Source organism: Carassius carassius, chromosome 35, assembly GCF_963082965.1.
Source record: "Carassius carassius chromosome 35, fCarCar2.1, whole genome shotgun sequence".
NCBI classification, from domain to species: Eukaryota; Metazoa; Chordata; class Actinopteri; order Cypriniformes; family Cyprinidae; genus Carassius; species Carassius carassius.
Window position 1 is genome coordinate 23015726 of NC_081789.1, and position 22061 is coordinate 23037786.

The window sequence follows — 22061 nt, forward strand, 5'->3', positions numbered from 1 at the left end:
CACGCAAGTTTTGGCTGCACATCGAAGGATTTATTTGTTAAATACGCTTCCATTATAGTTTTAAGCGCATACACTTTTCATGCACATTTTTAGAATTTATATGCATCTTTGCATTTATTTCCAGTATATTTTTTATGCAATGTCATAAATTTGCATAAAAAATTGCTGAATGTGCTATTAACTGACAAAAAACTTCCAATAATTGTTGCATTGTTACATCCAAAACTACACAGTGTTAATCTGACATTTTTCATAATATAAACAGTGGCAAAATTCTGCGTGGTTTTTGCATGAACTTTCCCTTTAAGTGGAATTTGTAAACAAACTCTAGTTCAGAATGGGTCCTATACCATAAGGTACACTACACCCGCTATAACCTTCTTTTAATCTTATCCAACCAGCATTTCTGTCAGAGTGTTTTGTTTAAACATCGTAAAAAGGTTGCCCTTTTGCAATAGCACTTGCCCGTATGTGCTTGCACACACACACACACATAAAGTAACCACACAGGTTCGAAGAAGGCACATGTGAAAGCGTCCAAGAATAAACATCAGCATGTATCACTGACTCAGATCAGTGAATGTATATATGCTTAGCGCTCAAGTAAATGGGCGAGTGAGTGTGACAGTGAATGAGGGAGAGAGAGCCTGTAATCAAGCACAGTTTAGCAGTGGGAAGGGTCACAGTGTGAACGGTAGGGGAAGAGAGAGAGAGAGAGAGAGAGAGAGAGAAACATCTCCCATCTGTGAGTTTATTGTCTTTACAGTGTAAGAAAGGCAGGCAACAGAGAAACAGGCTGTATGATGAGCTCAAGAGGGATTTTTACAGATGGGATGCGCTCTGTGCTGGAGATGTCAACCCTGTGACTTCCTTCATTAATGATCCTCTCTGATCTTTGACGTTCCCGCTCAGAGCACGCTTTCCCACCTGTGGAGTCTGTTTCCAGAGTTTCTCTCCCTTCGCAGACGGACAGAAACAATTGGAGAACATGTCAGAGCTCAGCTCCAAAAAACAAGGATTTAAAAAATGCCGGAGTGCCACTTTCAGCATTGACGGCTTCAGCTTCACTATTGGTAAGAACAGCTGGTCAGGTATGTGTGGGTGGATGTGTGTTTCTGTATTTCTGTAGGAGTGAACATGGTGCTACTGCAAGTGCCTTTGGGCTTCTGAATCCATTGATTAGTCTGTTTAGTTTGTGAAAACCCTTTTTTTTGGTTCACCTCAAGCAAATGTAAATCTCAACACGACACGAGGGTTTACTTTGTTATATTATATTTAAGGTTCCCAGAGACCTCAATGTTGTATAGTAATAATCATAATAATAATAAATGACAATAAATTATTATTATTATTTTTATTACTAATAATGTAATTGTATGTGTTTATTATTATTGGTATTATTTTTAATGAATAATATTATTATGAACAATAATAAAAATATATATTTTTAGTTTTCTTTATTATTTTAATAAAATACATGTTGATAAAATATTGCATGCATAATAATAGTAGTATTTATTATAATAATTTATCATAACTAAAAAACAATAATAATTGTAGTTTATGATGATGATGATTATTAATTTACATTCTTTTAATATCAAATCAGAGTTGAAATATATTAATGCTGCTTCATTTCATTCATTTACGGAACAGTGTCCGAATTTTCTCTAATATACTATTGTTGTTTATGTTATACTATTGTTACTATATGTTTTAATTCAGTTTAAGCAAAATAAATAAATAAATAAATAAACATTCCAAAAAATGCAATAAATACAACTCAGAAATTCTTACTATGCGGAATCCATTGCAATAAAACATATTTTAGTTTTTTGGAGGTTACTGAAACCCCATATATTTAGAAGGATGTGTTTTGACTCTTGTCAACTCATTTATAGTCACTTTTCATATGATTATCAAAGTCGTTAAAGGGACAGTTCACCTAAAAATTCAGATTTGATGTTGATCTGCTTAACCCCCGGGTATCCAAGATGTCATATCATTTAGTAATTTAGTAATTTAGCAGACGCTTTTATCCAAAGCGACTTACAAATGAGGACAATGGAAGCAATCAAAAAACAACAAAAGAGCAATGGTATATAAGATGTAAGTGGCTTTGTTTCTTTAGTAGTACACAAACCAAGATTTTTAGCTCAAACCGTTGCAACCATTGTTTATCACACTTATAATAAAAGTAGATGGGAATCACGCCTAAAACATACAATAAAAAAAAGAAAAAAAAACATACCAAAACAAAAAAAAAGCATTTATTTTATTTTTTACCTCTGATTCACGCAGTGTTCCGAACTGTTAGAACTCTCCTGTGTGTGTTCCCACCACAGATTTATAAGTGCATTACCGCCACCTATCTCTCAAATAGACCATTGACACTCAATCTACAATCTCAGTTAGGAGTGTCAATGGTCCACTTGAGAGATAGGTGGCGGTAATGCACTTATAAATCTGTGATCCGCTGTAAAGCAAGAAGAAGAAGACACCTCATGCGCCTGCTGGTAAGAACCAAGCAGTAACCTCCCGCTCTCTCTCGTGAAGCCAACAAGTTAATCAACTGGCCGCTCGTGGCTGGATGCAAAAGGGAGTGGGTCCCATAGACTCCCCATGTTAAAATGTCCAAATTTACAGCAGAAAAAAAAAACATATTTACAGCCTGGTTCAAAAAATAATGTTGGTCTATATAGCAAATTTTTGCCTTCATGACAACTGTAAGGGGGGTGAATTTTTATATAACTCATATGTTTAAAATATATTAAGCCTTAAAGTTCTGCATAATTAAGGGCGTGGCCGCTTGAGTGACAGGTGGATTGCCACTGCTGACACTGCCGTCGAGCTAGGTGGGCGTGGCTTCAGCAACTAGTTCCCGCCTTTTTGCCCATTTTCGATTGTCCGGGAGAGTCGCACGGTGACACGCTGCCAAGATGGCGACGGCCCACTCTGCAGACTTTGAGCTTCAAAAACGCTCTTCAGGAGTCTACGGGTGATGTTACGGACACTACCTCCATGTTTTTATACAGTCTATGGAAAGAACGCTCACAGGAGAGTTCTTACAGTTCAGACATTGTGTGAACCAGAGGTAAAAATGAAATAAATACTTTTTTATTTTGGAGTGAACTAGCCCTTTAACTGTCAACCAGATAAGTTTCTTAAAGTTATCATATGGTTTCTCAGACCCTGACAGAGCATGTGGGTTAAATTAGCATATGTATGCTCTAAATTGTGGTGTTTATGTATATGTGAAGGTTTCAGTAAAGGGTTTAGAAATGTCTCAATGAGTCAGTCACTGATCATAACACAAGCACAAGGGTTTAGTAAATTTGCATCAAGACAGCTTGAGATCGCTTTCCTTGCATGCAAACTCTATTTTCTGTTGTGTCATAGTAACATGAATGCAACAAAGTGATTATGTCTCTTTCAGTCTCTCTGGGTTGCTCTGAGTCGCCTGAGTACAATTAGATTACATAAGAAACAACTTTTTTTTGGTTCAAAATGAGTCACAGTGTTCTGTGTTCTCCGAGAAGCGTGAATTCTTTTATTGCCCTGTCAGATGATGAGGGACGCAACATCAGGATGTTGATGTTTCTGACAGGGTTAGTCGATTCAGGCAGGCGCTGAACAAAGAGAGCTCGAACGGCAAAGTGACATGACAGTCGTTGGGGCAGAGCATTAGATGGTGGTAATTATACTCCTAAAAGGTCAAGGACTTATATAACAGACCACAATCAGGAGATGGAGAAGTGGAGAAACCACAACTGTGCTCAAATCAAAGGTATCAGGTGGAAAACATAGTCATGTGATCATTCCGAGTCCTTTTGTGACTTCTAACCTGTCAGATTAATTCTGTTTGATGGGATGAATTCTCGCGGGAATCTGTGTTTATCATTAAACTGAAGCCCACACAAACAGTCACGCTTGTAAATTGCTCTGGACTGATGATAAGGGTGTTCTTCTGTGGATCTCCCATGCTGCCTTTGCGATTACCGTCTCCATGGTCACCACCAGAGACAGGATGTGATGTCATGACCTAGTGAATCTTGCCTCTCCTGACAAACAACCCTAACCCATTTGTTTCCCCATAGTGCTGCCTGTGTGTGTGTGTGTGTGTGCTCTTGTTTTTGTGACATATCTGGACACAACTCTGTATAATGTCATGGGTATGATACAGGTATTACAAGGAGAGGGTGACTTATGAGGACATAACCCATGTACCCATTATTCAAAACGCTTATAAATCATGCAGAATGCGTTTTTTTGAGAAAGTAAAAATGCAAAAAGTTTACTGTGAGGGTTAGGTGTAGGGTTGGTGTAGGGCCATCGAATATAGTTTGTACAGTATAAAAACTATTACGCCTATGCGATGTCCCCACTTTTCACAAAAACAAACGTGTGTGTGTGTGTGGCCAGGGCGCCTGATAGGGCCTCATTATAGCACCTGTTGAGGAGTCATTAAGACTTCTGGGTCAGATGCAGAGCCTAAATAAGGACCCCAAAGCTATGTGTTGGTAATAATAATAGTTGTTTTATAATAATAGTTATTTAATATACTAATAATAATAGTTATTTCATTTATGTGTGTGTGTGTGTGTGTGTGTGTGCGTGCGTGCGTGCGTGCGTGTGTGTGTTTTATACAAATGTTGTATTAAAAATATTAATTACTTTATAATTATTATTTATATATATATACATATATATATATATATATATATATATATATATATATATATATATATATACACACACACATATACTTGCACACATAATATTAAACAATATTAATATTATATTATACATATGATAAATTAATATATTAATAATATGTATATTCTTTTTATAATTGTATCAATATTATTATAATACAATAATTCAAATTTATTTATAAACTTATTTATAAATGCATTTATATTATATTTATAAAATAATTGTGTTAATGTATTCTTTATAATGTTTATAATATAGCCAGTATTATTAATAAAATATTTATATGATAAATCTATATATAATAAATCTATATATAATAAGACATATATAATCTATAGGTGACATATATAATCTAATCTATCTATAATCTATTATCTAATATAGAACACTAGTGTGTGTGTATAAGTCATTATATAATTATATATAATAATAATAAGATAATCAATATTTTATACTAGTATTTTTTATAATTTATTTACATACATACATATATACATATGGAGACCTGTATGTACTGTAATGGAGATCCAGAGGGGTGGATTGAATGGAGAAACGGGTCTTTGTTGGTTACCTGGCAGGGGAGCTGTGGGTGATAGCGTGCGCCTCTCACTCGGGGCCTTTCTGTCGTCAGCACATTAGAGGAGTAGTCTGAGCTGCCCAGAGGGAGTCATTATCGCTAATGAAGAGACCTTCCTCTTCTCCTGAGTACTGACTCGTTGGACACTCAGCAGCCTGACAAACTCACTGTGTTAAAGGCTCCTCTCTGATTTCCCTCTCATTACCCCTGTGCCCCCCGCGGACCGGCAGTCCCCACTTAACAGCCTCACGTCTCTCTCTCTCTCTCGCTGTCTTTTTTCATGTAATGGTTCTTTCTTTCAGCTCTTTTATTCACCTGTGTGATTCTCAGTGTTTCATCATTTCTCTGTCTTTCTTACTGTCTTCCATGCCTTTAAATGGCTATTTATGTTCAGCTTAAAAAAAAAAAATCCCTATAGCACCAAGGTTGATGTTGTTAACTAAAATTAAATCTGTTACCAAAATTTTTTTATTGTAATAAAGCTGAAATAAAATATATTAGATAAGAAATAAACTAAACTTATAAAAATGACAAAAATGCAAAAATACTAAGAATTCAACTAAATTTAAAATGCGCTGAAAATATAAAGACAATATGAAATATTCATAAAAACTAATTGGAGTTCATTTTAATGTATTAAAAATGTAATACAAATCAAATTTATTTTATATATTTTTATTGAAAAATAATTTTCAATCTTTTCTTCAGTCTTAAAGTTGCATTACACTTTCATAAATTTATTTCTGTTATTTTCAAATAGAATTTGTATAGGGATTGAATTAGGTTATAGTATTATGATGGTAGCCCTATTAACAGAAAAGCTCAAACTCAGTTAATATTATTATTTTTTATTTTTATTAGGAATATGAATCTTTGTATATGTTCATTAAATTTATACATTCAATGTGTATTTAACCTGCTTTTGTTTAGAATTTTTCTTCTGATCTGAAGTTTTGAATCTTAAAACATCCTCTCTCATATCTGAATCATTTAACAAACGATTCACAATTTGGTTCAAATGAATCATTAAAAACGTTGAGTTATGCATGCATACTACTTTTCCCAGAAGGAGGGATAAGCGGTAGATACAACACATGACAGTGGGATATCGCATTCTTTCGCCATCAGCTGAAGACATATTCACGCTGAAGGTGTCTTCAACAGATGGCGCAAGAGCGCGGTATCACAGAGTCAAGTGTTGTACTCTTACTGTCTATGGTTGTACTGAGTGAACCGACTAAATGGGAACGACCAATTACTCACGAATCAGACGCCACTAATTCACATGTTCAGTGTCGTATCTGCTAATAAGACGTGTCTTCTGAATTATTATTAGGGTTTCTAAACCTCTTGTTAATTTGGTTTGCAGCAAGCAGTTGTTATTAATGAGTGTCGTGAGGTGGCCTGCAGGGGGAGCTGTTCGTTCAGTTTTTACAGCAGTGCACTTCCTCTGTGTAAACAACACAGCTCCAAGTTGCGTCTTTGACCTCATACGGCCTCTTCTACTCATCCATCCTGAGGCTGTTTGACAATTTTACTGCTCAGAAACGTAAAAGCCCTTGCACAGTTTAACAAGGACTTTCTTTTCTTTTTTTAAAAGTAAAAACTCTTAATGCAAACACAGAAAAACTGCATGGTTTGGTGTCAGCAGCTGACAACCATTAAACCAGAGCAGGATTAATGTCTGCATTTATAGAGAATGAAGGAGGACTGTGGTATCACACACGTCACACACATTTATCTGTGACCTTCATTTTTGTATTCACTATAAATCAGACCGCACAAATCTGCTGCATTTTCCCCTCCTCTGTTCTTTAGAAAACTATTTTGTTTCTCTTTCATAGATTCAAAGATGATTTCAGTTATGTTTCATGCAAGAATCAACTCTGTTTTCAATTGTTTATTCTAAAATAAGAGGTGAAGTAAATATAATAGTTGTTATATAGGTAATGAATGTGGATGGCATAGCCAGATGATTTGGACTTTAATGGGAAATGTTGAGTTCACATAGAAAATCCAGACATTTGCAGACTTTAGCATCTGAGCACAGTTTGAGACATTGAGAGATCTCATATAAAACCCTTGAGGCATGTGAGATTACTAGATTATGTTTCTTATGAGAAGCCTTTGATTTGAAGCAGAATTCGGGAGTTTCAGTTATGTTTAGGAAAAACAACAGAGATTTCATTTATGATTTATCTTTCCAAAAGATTTCCTTTTCTTCTTATTTGTCATTCTCATCTGCCAGTATGGGAGCCCATTTCTGCCACTGAATAAAAAATAAAGAAAGGTAATTGCGACTTTTTATCTCACATATAAACTCGCAATTGCATGTAATAATGTCAGAACTGAGAGTTTATGTCCTGCTATTCTGGCTTTATATCTTGCGATTCTGACTTTATAACTCGCAATTGTGTTTTGATCACACGATTCCGAGAAAGAAAAGTTGGAATTGTGAGATGAGTCACAATTACGTTCATTTATTTTTTATTCAGTGGCTTCCATAGTCTATCATTGTGGACAAATGGCAAAATACTAAAATATTCCACCCTGGTATTGTGTATATACATTTACTTTATTGTTATTGTATTGCCATATCCTTTGCATATTCATGAGCGATATGCAAATGACAAACTGAGTGTAATCATTTATGCTTAATTTTAATGCACGATGCAGGAATATGTATCAGGTAAACAACATAAACAACAGCATTGATTTAGAAGTAATTTTCGCAAAAAAAACTTGAGATTTGTGGTGAGAAAAATGATTTCTGGTGAGTCATCGTGATTGTTGAAGAAAGGTCTACACGTTTCGTTCTTTCTCTCCACAGTGGCGAATGAAACCGGAGAGAGCAGTGCGAGACCTCTGGCACGATTCGCACGTGAGTATGTGGAATCAAATTGCAACTTTGTTGTTGACTTTCCTTTTAGTTTAAAATTGTTTCCTGCCACAGTGAGAAAACAGGTATGAGGGTGACACACAAAAGTTCACAGTCTCCATTGATCAAACACACTGATCTGTAATCATAACAGCAGTGAGAGGTGTTAGAAATCATCCAGGTTGTCTCTAAAAGTATGCAGCCTGCATCCTGCCGTCTTTGCCAACAGGCACTCAGTAATGGAAATTTATTATTATTATTTATTTAACCCAGTCACTTAAGCATTAACATCATGTGGATAACCAGCTAAACCTTTACCCCATTGACTGCATGTTTGCAAAACAGGAAACAGGCAAGAATTGTTTCTCTGCCTTTGTCTTTCTACCTCTATTTCTCTCTCTGCCCTGGTCTTGCATTCTGTCATCTGCACCCCTCTGAGGCTTTTGATCTCTGATTGTTGCATCAGGTTCCAAGTCCCAGAATGCTTTGTGGAACGCCATCACAGCAGGCATCGGGATCAAGGACAAAGACAAGCGGGGTATCCTGATTGACCCGCGGAGCCCGGAGGAGATTCTAGCTGATGACCTGCCCTCTGTCGAAAGTCCTGATGCCATGGAGAAGACCGCCATCAGGTTTGGAGGGAATCACTCACTCACTCACTCACTCACTCACTCACTCACTCACTCACTCACTCACACCTTGATCAATCAGTATGGGCCGATATCTGCTCTCGATCAATCAATGCTGGTTCTGCGTTAACTGCTTTCGTGAAATTCTTTACCAGCTGTTTTCTAAAAGCACTTTAAAGTGAAGCTGGGTGAATGGTCATGCTCTGTTAGCAGGAATTATGCAGTGATTATGTCACATAAAGTGCTTTGTGCATGTGTTTTACACTCAAATGCACAGCTGGCAGGCCTAGATAGGATTATTGATTTGTTTAGGAGCAATGGTGTCAAACCAACACTTCTATTACAGATCACAGCAGGGTTCTCACTGCTGAAAGGCCACGCTCTCAAAAATGAAGGTTCCAGCTGGAGTCAAAAGGCTTTTAGGTCACAAAAAGCCATAGGAGAACATATTTAAACCCTGCTAAGAAGTTTCACAAATGTAAAAAAAAGAAATAAATATGTAACGTATTTACTTACCAAAGAACTATTACTGGTATAGGTTTCAAATTTCACTGCTACAAACCTATTTGTTTTTGGTTCCCAAAAGCACTTTTTTCCACTATAAAGAACCTTTTGTGGAATGAAAAAGTTCCAAAGATGTTTAAAGTTTTTCATGAAACTATAGATGCAGATAGCCTTTATATGTGAGAGCATATGGCAACTCAGGAAACCTATACAGGAAATGGCTCATGAAAAGAGTTTATTACAGTTTATTTTTATAAGAATATGTGCTCTGCCTGTCACCAGATTGTGGTGTCATTCTTGAAAATCATATTTTATATAAAAATTGTGTGGATTGGCTAAAGTGGCTAGTTGTGCTGTCACATATATAGGCTTTTCACGCATGTATTTAGTCAAAAGGCCTTGTATTTTCAGAATTTTGTAATCTGAAGCATGAGATGTAATACCAGTTCAGGTTTTATAATGTAATTTATTCCTTTGATGACAAAGTTGAATCTTTAACATCCATTACTCCACTGTCACATGACTTCAGATATCATCTAATATGTTAGTTTGGTGCTCAATTAAAATTTATGTTATTATCAGTGTAGAAAACAATTTATTAAAAACAATTATTATTATTATTATTATTATTATTTTTGTGTTACTTTTCAGGATTTCACAGCATCTATTTAAAAATGCTATTAACAATGAAAAAGTCTTTACTGTGACCATTAAACAATGTCATGCATCATTGCTAAAAGTAAAAAGTTTTTTTTTTTTTTTACATAGTAATGTCTTAAAAAAAACTTTATGAAATATGCAAGATATATGCAAAGATGTCTGTCTAAACTATGTATTTCTTGGCCAAACTCATTATTTTAGTTTATTTTATTCAAATCACATTCAGTACCTATACTTTAACATTTGTTAGTAAGGATGTACATTTTTCAGCGTCATAAACCCTCTACTCCCACAGCAATCCAGTAAACCATCCTAATCCATACCAATCTTAATGTATGCCGAACAGATTTCACATAAACGTCAGACACATAAATCCCATCACTGTGGCATTCTGAAAGGGAACGGCAGGAAAATGAATGATGAAACTGAATGATATTTGGACTCAGCTGTATGCTGGTGCGACCGGCTGTGTTAAACAGGGAGACTCCAGTAGACTGTGATGTTCTGTATAGTGAGCGGCTCCTCATTAATCACCCTGTGTGAGGAAGGGAGGGGAGAACAGCATGGCATTAGTCCTGACGTCAGCACCAGGCACCGGCTGCTATAAATATCCACCGTATAACTGTGCTCCAGTGAATCCTTAATGTTCTATTAGTGTGTTATTGTGCGCTTGAGCAGCTCGAGAGGGCATATTCGGCAGGTCCTGTGAGGGGTTGCAGGTGAGAGAACCCCCCTCCTAGCTGAGAAGTAACCAGTCTGAACATGGCATGTTGGGATGGCAGAATGTGGCATGCCAAAACCTGCCTACTTGTCATCAGATGTCCCACAGAGAGAATTTAACCCTTCACCAGCGAGACAGAGTCAATGAACAAACAGAATGACCGAAATAAACAATTAAAAATAGTTTTTTTCATAGTGATCATGACTGCCATGCTCCAATAAGCACAATAAAATAGCATAAATGTCTCATGCACTATATGCTAAGTATATACTATATTAGACTATATTAAATTAGACATTCGGTGTATTATAATTCACTGATAATGGTGTCCTTTACTTGAACTTGAGAAACATATCAGTCCGATTCATGATGCATGAAGCAGTTCTTTTGAACTGGTTTTTTTTTTTTTTACTTATAGAGTAGCGTGAATGACTTGTGCACTACTAAGTCCTCTAATGTAATAATTGAAATTAAATGTACAATATTTTATCAATAATGTTTTTAATTTAACATTTTGTGGTTATAAGGGAATTTTATGGTACTAAATAATACGTAATAGCGATTCATTTATAACCATTAAAGATTTTTTGAGCATAGACCTCAAATGAAATGTCCAAATTAAACTGTCATAAATCTTGAATGCTTTGAATCGCAGACTTAAGTTTGATCTCTTTTTAAAGAAGACACTTGGCAGATTATTAAAGAGAAATTAAATTTATTTTAAATTTCTAAATGTATTATTTTAAAACGTTCACAAAAATACAATTTTATATGAAATGCATATTTTCTAAATCATGCATTACACTGCATAAAAAAACCAAAGGTATAAATCTAAAGAAGTTGTTCCAAATTTGAGGTTGATATCTTAAAAAATGAGCTTTCAGTAAGATTTTGTTTGGGCGCAGTACCATTGGATGAAATTTGCTTCCCATTCGTTTCCAAAACAAGTCTAAATATTCTTTTAAAAATATATTTTTTCAAGACCTTTTAACCCTTTTGTATGACCATGAATGTGTGTGCACAAAGCAAGTGCTAATAGGAAGTTTTGTACCATTCCAATGAAGTAAAAAAAAAAAAAAAACATTTTAAGGTAGAAGATGTCCAAACATCACTAAAGGATTAAGTAAACAAATCAGACTCATCAGTATCTCTGGTTAAACTCACTGATCCAATTATCTGGATGCAATGGTTTTTAAATGAATAGACCTGGAATATAGTGTAAGAGTCGAATTTGCTGTTAATGTACTGGGTGAACTATTGATTTAAGTCAAAGACACATTTAGACAATGGAATTTGTGGAATTGTGCTTGTTCCAGGCTGATGAGTTGTGTGTGCACTGTGCACTTAATTAAAAAGGCAAGTAAAGTAATACACTTTTAAGTGAGTGGTTGGAGAGGACCAGTCTGATCTTATGTTAAGCAGAGGATATTAAGATTGGCAGGACTGCTCTTCCATTAGTCTTATCTAGAAATTGTGTGACTAAAGAGTTGAACCGATTCAGTGTGACCCTCACAGATTGGAATGTCAGCCACATTTATTATTCTAATTTACTAAGAGGTGACTTTTACTCTATGACAGACACGTTCACCTTAACACGGCCTGTCGAGAAATACTGCACATCTTGGAAATTTCTCTATGGTTTATAAATAGCTTTTTGATTTGGTTCTTTTTGACATTTATTTCACTTGAAAGCTCAAATCTCTTGTGCTGTGATGATTGTTTTTTTATGAAGAAAATAATATTTGTAAGGCAAACAAGTTACACTGAATTTTTATGCTTAAAATTAAAAATGTATTATGGAAAACAATTGCAAAAAAATTGTGAATGTGGATTTTAACATATTTTAATGCAATTACTTAAAATCCTTGATATTTCTGCCCCCAAACTTACAAAATGTATTCATATTTATAATATTAAAAGATATAATGCGGCTTAAGTTCTTCATTCAATGAAAGTCTGTGGGGTTTGTTAAACCAGACAAAAATCTAGTAGATTATAAATTCTGATCACTTGGAAAAGTAATAAAACAGCTCTTTAATATGAATCCATGTTATTTATGTCTGTAACATGAACAATGCAGGACAAGTTATGGTGAATATTAATATTTAAAAAGAAGTAATTTCCAAAAGCAATTGCTAAAAATTCTAATTGGAATTTATAACATTTTTATTTTTATTTTTTTATTATTATTCATTTTATTTTTATTTCATTTGTCCTCATTTGTAAATTGCTTTGGATAAAAGCATCTATTAAATTACAATGTAAATTTATTTAAATGCTATTGAAATGGTTAAAAAAAAACTGTGCAATTGAGCCACTAAATAAAATTGAAATGTATTAATAAATAAAATTATATATATATATAAAAAGTTGTTAATAAAAAATGAATAAAACTACTTTTTAAGATTATTAATTGAATGGATTATTACCAAATTAGTTGCTTATCAAGATAATGGTTAATCGCAACTCTTTCTTGAATATCTGTAGATTTTCACTTGCTTGGAAAACAGACTGCAGTCATGCATCTATGCATCTTTCCATTCTAATGGTGCTGTTAGGTAGCATTCATTTCTCGCTCAATTCTTTCTTTCTCTATCTCTTATTCTTTCTCCCTCTTTCCTCTGGAGTAAATTCATGTGTAACACAGCAGGCTGAGGTTCATCTCCTCTGAATGAACTCATTACGTCTGAGGTGCGAGGCGCAGCAGGATTGTTTCAGAAGAGCGTCTGTCTCTCCTTACATCAGCTGTTCCTGATGCTTCTCATAACTTATGGAAGATTTGACCTTTGCACGCCTCCGATCTTTAGCCGGGGCTTGTGGGAGCGTACACAGGTGGATGTCCCATTCTCATCTTGCCCAAACGGCGAGTTTTCTTTCGATTATCGTTTCTCTTTTAGCCCCAGCTTTCTGCCGGCTCTCTGATAGGTCTGTAGCAGGCAGAGCTCATTTTAGTGGAGAAACCTAATTTTCCAGTTGAGCGCAGCCCTGTTGAGTAGAATAAACTGAGTGAATGAAAGCAAGATTGAGCGGGATCTTACAGGAACACAGGGAAACAGGGCAGGTGCCAGTCGGGCAACACTTTAGTCCAGCTGTGATTGGAGTCAAAGCTTAAATGTAAAACATTTAAATGTAGCATTAAAGGGAAACTTTGTGGAAACATTAACATGCTGCCATCATTTATTTACCTACAGACAGAAAATGTCATTTTTAATATTCATATATCCCTTTAACTATGGAAGCCAGTTTCTGCCACTAAATAAAAAAAGTAATTGTGAGTTTATGTCATATAATTCTGACTATTTTTCTCGCAATTGTGAGTTTACACATCACAATTCAATTTTAGAATTTTAGAATTTTCGCAATTCTGACCTTTTTTCTCAAAATTGCAAGTTTTATTCCTGCAATTCTCGCAATTGTGGCTTTTTTCTCAGAATTGCGAGAATTGCAAGAAAAAAACTCGCAATTGCACAATATATACTCTGAAACTGAATTGCGAGTTTGTGATTTTCTTTCTCAGAATTGTGAATTTAAATCTAGCAGTTCTGCATTTTTTTCTCACAATTGCAAGTTTATATCATGCAGTCAAGAAGTCTGAAATGCGAGTTTGTATCATTTTATATCATATATATCAATCATAGCATAGCGTCAGTTCTGGCTGGCAGGTCAATTTAGTCAAGCTCGTATTAGCTGACTCTCAGCTGATTCACGTCTAACTATAGAGATGTGACACCTATCACCGCACTCATATGCAAGGTCCTTTAGTACTATCACCAGCTTCGTATAGCTCAATAGCTAATTACCTGCCTCCTCCATCCCCAACTCCTCCTGTCAGTCAGGATTCAGCCTTCTGATTCTCCTTGAATCAAAATGTTACATCAAATTATTGAACCATATGATATCTGCAGTAAAATTATGTTTTTTTTCTGTTTACCCTGGGGGGTTATTGCTGCTCTCCCTTCTAGACTGCATTGATGCACAGGGAGTTCTTATCCAGAACAGAACCAGACCACCAATCCAAATTGTATGCTAATTGTCAGTCATCTTTGATGATAGTGGTCCTGACAGAAATTATATTCGTCAGGTTTTACAGGGTTAAGTTATCACCTTGAAATAGTGAATTTAAATATTTTATCTATTCATCTGCTGCAATTTGCAGATTGCTCACCAATTAAGTTTCATCCTATTGATGGGCAGTTCATGTAGGGCGATTAATCACCTGTAAAAGATATCTGCATCCTTTCTTTCCTAAGCTTTGTTGATCCTGTCATTTGTCCACAAAGGAGGCCCTGGAGAGTATTTGTTTTCTCTGACCTACAAATCCCAAAGACCAGAAGCTGTCATGTTTAGGGAGCTTGTTACTCAATATGAGTGTCTCCCTCCTTCTCCCTCCACCAAGTCACCTGACCTGCCCAGTGCAGACCCTACTGTGAGCTGACGGGATTAAAAACTCAATAATTCATGCACTGACTGGATGTTAATTAGCTTGTCCAGTCCGGCTTTGTATTTGTGGTGCCTTTGAGTTTAAGGCAGAGGATAACTATCACTAGTCACCAAAGTGTTATTGGTTTATGTAATGACACAGTATTCTAAAAAAAACATAATGAAGTCCAGTTTTATTGTATATATATATATATATATATATATATATATATAAAATATTATAGTAATATTTGTTAATAATATCACTATTAATGTATATATTATATTTGGTTAAACATTAAATCAAATATTAATTATATATAATAACTGGATATTATATTATTATATATATAATAATTGGATATTATATATAATTGGATATTCACTTGTGAAATTCGCTACTTGGGTTTAGTCACAACAATTTGAATTATTTTTTAATGAAGAGGGAATATTCCGGTAGGTCATCAATCTACACAGGCAGACCGATAACTTGCATGATTAGAAATGCCAGCTATGTTAATTAATAATGCAGATATATTTCATTTCTTTCATGGTCTCTCTCTCTCTCCCTCTCTCCATCACCCTTCATTCTCATTTATACCATTATATTCTTGCTCAAATAATTGAGTGAATAGAATGATGAAATCAATAAAAAAATGTAATTAGAGAATTCTTCCCATGTTGAGCATTAAATGGCATTGATTGCATGGTTATGGACAGGCTGGTCTCTTCCCTGTAGTTCCACCCACTCCAGCTTGTTGAAGAACAAACTGCATGCTGTTTTTCTCCCCTCGGAGGTTTTTGTTGTCTGTTAAATATTCATGTTTGGTGCTGTTGCTGTTTGCTTTCTACCTGCATATTTGTTTTGGGAAGGTCAGATTTGAATAATTCTGTGCAGTCATGCTTTTTGCCAGAGTTGTGGTACTTGGACTCAGGACTCGGACTTGGAAATTTTGGACGCAGACATTTTTCAGAGTACAGGCGAATCCATGTCATGTGTAATAAAAAATAAAAACATAAAATAAATTTAAAAAGACTATTAAAATTAATAAACATCTCCCACTTAAACTCAGTTGATTAAAATCTAGGACTCAACCAGGTGCACTCAGACCCAACAATGCTTTTTGTGTGACTTGCCCAACAACAATGAGTTAAAAAAAGCGCAAACTCCAGTTCTTGACATCCAAATGTTAAAACACATATTTCAGGAAAGTGTAGTTTCTTTCCTAAGCCATTTTTGCTCACATTGTGTCAATATTTACTCAGCTCTGCAATTCATATTGAAAAGGAGCTGTCAAGCTCAGACAATTATAGACAAACATCAGAAACCATGAAAGCATCATGAAAGTCATACTTGCATGTGTGCATTTAGTTTTACAAGCATTTTAGAAACAGACCAAAATGTAAGCCATTATTATAACATATTCAGGGATGCAGAATATATGTAACATATCAGTTGCTGGCTGATATTAGAGTTTTATTTATTTTTTAATTTGTATGATTTATTTAAAGGTATTTAATCTATTACTTGATATACTGGGTATTTAATTTTGAATGCTAATAAACCCTGATTTTTCATTTAGATGATATTTGTCTTTTATTTATTTTAACTAACATGCATTTCTACTTAATTTTACTAATTTTGCTTAATTTAATACAAATAATTCACTTGTAAAATTAATGATTATAGTTTTTAGCATTTTATTTTTGAATTTTGTAGTACGTCCTAGAATCAATTGTTATAGTGTATATAGTGTATAATGATTATATCAGCAAAATGAATGAAACGTGAAGTTGAGTAGATAGCGGCAGAATATTCATTTTTGAATTAAATGTTCTTTGAAAAATGACTGAGTTTTTGCTGAGCCAGATATTCACATAGGAAAGAACATGGTGGTTTTATGATGAAGAGTTTTAAAATAGTTCAGCATTACAGCTTGGTTCATTGCTCTGTCTAGAACATTGAGCAGGAGTTTCACAGCGTGATTTCAGTTTTAATGCTTACACATGCAATTATTAATATTTTTTATTTATTTTTTTGGCCTTAGTAAGTGAAAAGTGTATTGATTTGTGAATACACTCTGATGTTTGTTAGAGTGGAAGAATCTAGTATTTTTTTATTCTGACTATAATCTAAACTCTGATCATAATCATTGTGTTATTAAAACAATATGTAGCTGTAAATCTCCTTTGTCACCATCATCATAAATGAAAACGAAAGAACTAAGAGGATCATACAGACTCTCACGTTGAACCTGCACTTAAGCAATCTCTTGGCATGCTTTACAAATAGCTTTAGTCTTAACAGATAATTACTGTAATTATGAGTTGTAGAGAAAATAGTTTCTTAAAATGTAAATCAGTTGTGTTTATATCACAGATTTAATATAGCATGTATATCTGTACTTGACATACAAAACCAAATGTTTCTTAAATTAGGTTAAGTCTGTAAATGTGTGCATTCTGTCAATAACAAATTGTTCACATAACATAAATAGTAACAACAACAACAACAACAAAAAAGAATAAAAAACCTTAAATAGAAATATTAAATATTTTTACATATGCAACTCTCACATTGTTTTGAAAATATAACTGCAAAATGTTAATGCTACATGTTAGCCAGGGTTATTATTGTTAAATAAAATATTAAAGACATTTTTGTTAATAAAATGAAGCTGCAATTATATTAGAAGAATAAATATTAGAAGAAAAACTAACTAAACGAAAATTTAAAATGTTGCAACATTTTTGGACATAAATTAAACTCCAATTAAATTTGGGACTACAACTAATTAATTTACAATTACAATATGTAAATGAGATGTTGCATCTGTGTTCTTTAATTTAATTTGTAAATCATCGGCAGGAATTCTTCATTCCCAGCAGCACTGTTTTGGAATTGCGCTCTCGTGCTAATTTGCCGTTTTTAGTAAAAATGTCCTTTAAATAGTAATATATATATATATATATATATATATATATATATATATATATATATATATATATATATAAACAGAATTATCTAAAAATTTGACTAAAATTAAATACAAAACAAAAAATAATAATAAAATCTACTTAATGCTAAAATGACACTAGAGTTACCATGAGATTGGTGTCAAAGAACTTATTCATTAATATTTCTAATGCATTAATCAGATGCTCATCCATTTGGATCACTTTGGATTACTTGATTGATATTTTTTTCAGTCTTTATGTTTTCAAACCATCAGATTTAACCTGTTAACCTGCACCTAAACGTGGGCGTACTGAACTCTCTTTGTTTGCTTACTTCTTTGGTCTCCATTGTAAGTGCATTACTGTAAATTTTGAAAGGTTGAGTGTAGAGATTATTTTCAGTTGTAATCAGTTGCATCCTGTATGTGTTCCTGTAGCTCGGTTGTAGAGCATTGCATTAGCAGCCCAAAAGGTTGTGGGTTCGATTCCCAGGGAACACACACACTGGTAAAAAAATGTATAGCCTGAATGCACTGTAAGTTGCTTAGGATAAAAGTGTCTGATAAATATAAATGTGCATCCGTTGAGTTTTTGTGATGTATTTGTGTCAGAAACACCATTTCTCATTATATGAATCATATATCTGCATGACTGTGAAGCTTTTCAATATTGCAAAACAAAGAAAACAGACTGTGTGTTTGTTCCAGTGAGATGTGTTGTATTGGAGTATTTGGCTCCAATACGAAGGTGTAAATGGAATAATTCACAGCTCTGGACTGATTTTATTTCAGCTGATTCCCTGTGATCACCAAATACAGTATTACCACAGAATTCTATGATGAATTCAGTGGTCATCTTGATCCCACTTCTTAACAGCTCTTCCACCTGCAGCTTTCCCCTCTCGCCCATCTCTCAACACCTGCTATTTCTCACCTGACGGCTGAGTTTTGAGTCTTGTTCGGTCTTATCCTCATTGATTCCAGTCCTCCTTGTCAATATAGCACTGTCTATAGCTCAAAAAGAGTCTAGAAGAAAATGCTGTCATCTTAATTATTAATTCTCCACATCTGCATCAAAGGCGAATGCAAACAGAGCAGATGTACTGTTGAGTGTCTCGTGCTAATGGAGCGTGGTCAAGCATCATCACAATGACTCCGTCTAATGGTGCTTTAGTCTAAAGCTCAGTCGGATATTGATGCTGTCATGATTTGAGTGCGTGGGTTGTGGTGTCCTCCCTCTGCTGTTCCAGCCATTGTGTTTTTATTTGTTGTTATGATGATATAATTTGTATTTTCACGTCAAGCTGAAGCTGTTTTTCAGACAGAGAAACAATCTCTGTGCTAACCATCTGCTGTTTTGCTTCGCGTCTTAGGAACAGTGACATTTACGCACATCAGTTTATGTTTAATGACAGTGGGAATTTTATTCTTCTTACTGTTGGATTATGGTTGACGTTTTATACAGAATGTGAAGTGGTTTCTCTATATTTTAGGGTATTTCAATCATAAAACCATCTGAAAGTTTGAGTTTAGTCAAAAGTTCATTACATTTTTTAAATAAAAAGCGGAACAGTTGCACATTATTATGAGTACACCGTGTATGTGTGTGTGTGTGTGATTAATCCCACCTAACATTGAAGTTTTTAAATATACTTTTATATTGCAATAGTTTCACATTCAATCTTCAAATTAATGTACAAAGAACATAAAGTATATTTTATACAGTATATTTTAATATTTCTTTAATGGCATCATTTTTTATTACTAAAAGCCAGTATCACTGATACAAATACTACTGTTGTCTCTATAAAATTTAAGTTATAAAAATATAAGTTTTTCCCTCTAATATTTAATCATTGACTAGTCATTCAACATTACAGTATAATTGAGAGCTATCAATTTTAACCTTTATTTGACTTTTAAAAAATAACTTATAATTGTTTACTTAAAACAATCTTCACATAAACCCATTATAACAAACATTAGGAAATATACAAAGTTGTCAAACACTAAATTCTAAATTAGATAAAGATGAATCCTTAAAGCAATAAAAGTTATTGATTTCCTCTTTTTTTATCTTTTGTTCTTTGATTGACAGACATCACAGAAGCTGGGCTTTTATGCTGTTTTGGCTGCTATTACTTTAAGAGCTGCTGCTGCTGGAAATGTGAATCTGACACTTGCATATTTTCTCTCTTTACTCTTTTTATAGAAATACTCTTTTCTGAGTATTACTATACATATTTTACTTATTTGGCACGTTTTGGTAAAGTACATTAATCTATTAAAACTGTGGTCACAATTGTTTATTATTTTTGTATTATTATTTAATGTATTAAATTAATTACATTGTATGATATTTTTTTTAATGCAGACAATTACAGTGAATTATTTTTGCAATGCATTTATAGTTATACCTTTAAAATCATCATGAAATTGCATTTGCCACCCATTTTATTTAACTTACATATTTTGAAACAAGAAATTGACTTGATTTTATCCATCGGAAATTGACTGGATGGTGAAAAGTCATCATTTTTGATCCAGGTGGTTGGAGAGGACGCTGAAAAATAGGACTTGGCGACATCCAACAGCTGAAACGGAAATTGCTTTGAGATACAAACAAACATTTTTTGTAAAATGTTCACTGTTGCACCATTTACAGTAAGACAGGAACATCTATTATGTGTTGATTTCACACTGACCTTCAAAACTCTAATGCATTACATTTACAACACACGATTACACAATGTAACCAATGACATTTAGCATTAATAGTGTGTTTTAATGCATTATACACTTATTTAAGGTAATAAAATATTAAAATCTTATGTATAACTGTATATTCGGAAACAAATAGTTTAATTGTAGTACTACTATACTATCTTTTTCCTCATGTTTACATACTAAGTCAAAGCCTCTCTATCTCTTTCTCTCAGACACTTTATTTACACTTCAGAGACATCCTTTTTTTCCAAGTCCGCCTCTCTTTTTTTTCCCTTCTATTTTTTTCTCTTTTTCCTGTCTTTTATGTCTCTCAACTCATCCCAGACAGTGCATCAGTCCATGCTTCAATTGCATTTTATTCTCCGTTTGTGTGGCTGCATGGAGCCGAGACTCGGGTACAGAGATCAACAGCAGTTGTTTAATCTCCTCTTCCTCCTCCTCTTCCTCTCCACTGCCTTGTAATTATGAGGGAAATGGAGAGAATGCGGCCCCCTGCAGTGCTGCTATACGCACTCCTCTCTGAACACCTGACCAGAGCTGGTGACACAAGCCCACAACCACGGAGAGTGAGTGAGCGAGAGAGAGAGAGAGAGAGAGAGAGAGAGAGAGAGAGAGGATGAGGGACGTGCTACAGCTGTCTCTGTGACAGACTCGGCGTCTGCTGCTGCTGCTGCTGCTGCTGCTGCTGCTGCCGATTGCTCTACAAACTGCCTCTGTGTCCGTGCTGTCCAGATACAAACTCGTTCATGTCGTTTTGCCTGGTCGACTTTTTTGACATGGAGTCGCCCACCAAAGAGATTGAGGATTTTGAGAACAACTCTCTGAAGTACCTACAAGCGGATCAGATTGAGAAGATCTGGCTCAGACTGCGAGGACTGTGAGTAGAGTTTTATACTTTCTGTCTCTGTGCATGAGAGAGCAACATAAAAATCCAGAATCTAAATAACACAATATTATTAGTAATGTTTTATAAGAATATCAAGTATGAAAGTACAAGAAAATCACATTTTGAAACATCACAAAATATTCAAAAATTAAGTTTAATGGAGTCTTAATAAAAACAACCTGAAATTAATATGATACATTAGAAAGAGGAAAGGATTTGAATATTAAATATGATCAATGTCATTAATAGAAATTGCTAATAAATTAAGAATTAATCAAAAGTGTTATTGTGAGAAAAATTGGTTAAAAATGTAACTTATTTATTTTCACACATTCAATAAATTTAATTAAGAATATAATGCACTACAAAGTGTAAAAATATAATGAT

The 22061-nt window shown here is 34.3% G+C and overlaps 1 protein-coding gene across 6 annotated transcripts in view; it reads left to right on the top strand.

Annotated features, from left to right (window-relative positions):
• Window positions 1–697: 697 nt before the first annotated feature.
• The window catches only part of pde1ca (phosphodiesterase 1C, calmodulin-dependent a), a 67291-nt gene continuing 45927 nt past the window's right edge, over window positions 698–22061 (top strand). For 2 of the 6 annotated variants that reach the window (XM_059525001.1, XM_059525005.1), the window contains exons 1-3: window positions 698–1073; window positions 8124–8174; window positions 8638–8803. In XM_059525001.1, the coding sequence (XP_059380984.1) occupies window positions 989–1073; window positions 8124–8174; window positions 8638–8803 (302 nt within the window). In that variant the 5' untranslated portion in view covers window positions 698–988. Of the gene's footprint in view, window positions 1074–8123; window positions 8179–8637; window positions 8804–20504; window positions 21666–22061 lie in introns of those variants that run through there. The other 4 variants (XM_059525004.1, XM_059525003.1, XM_059525006.1 and 1 more) reach the window with 3 other exon arrangements.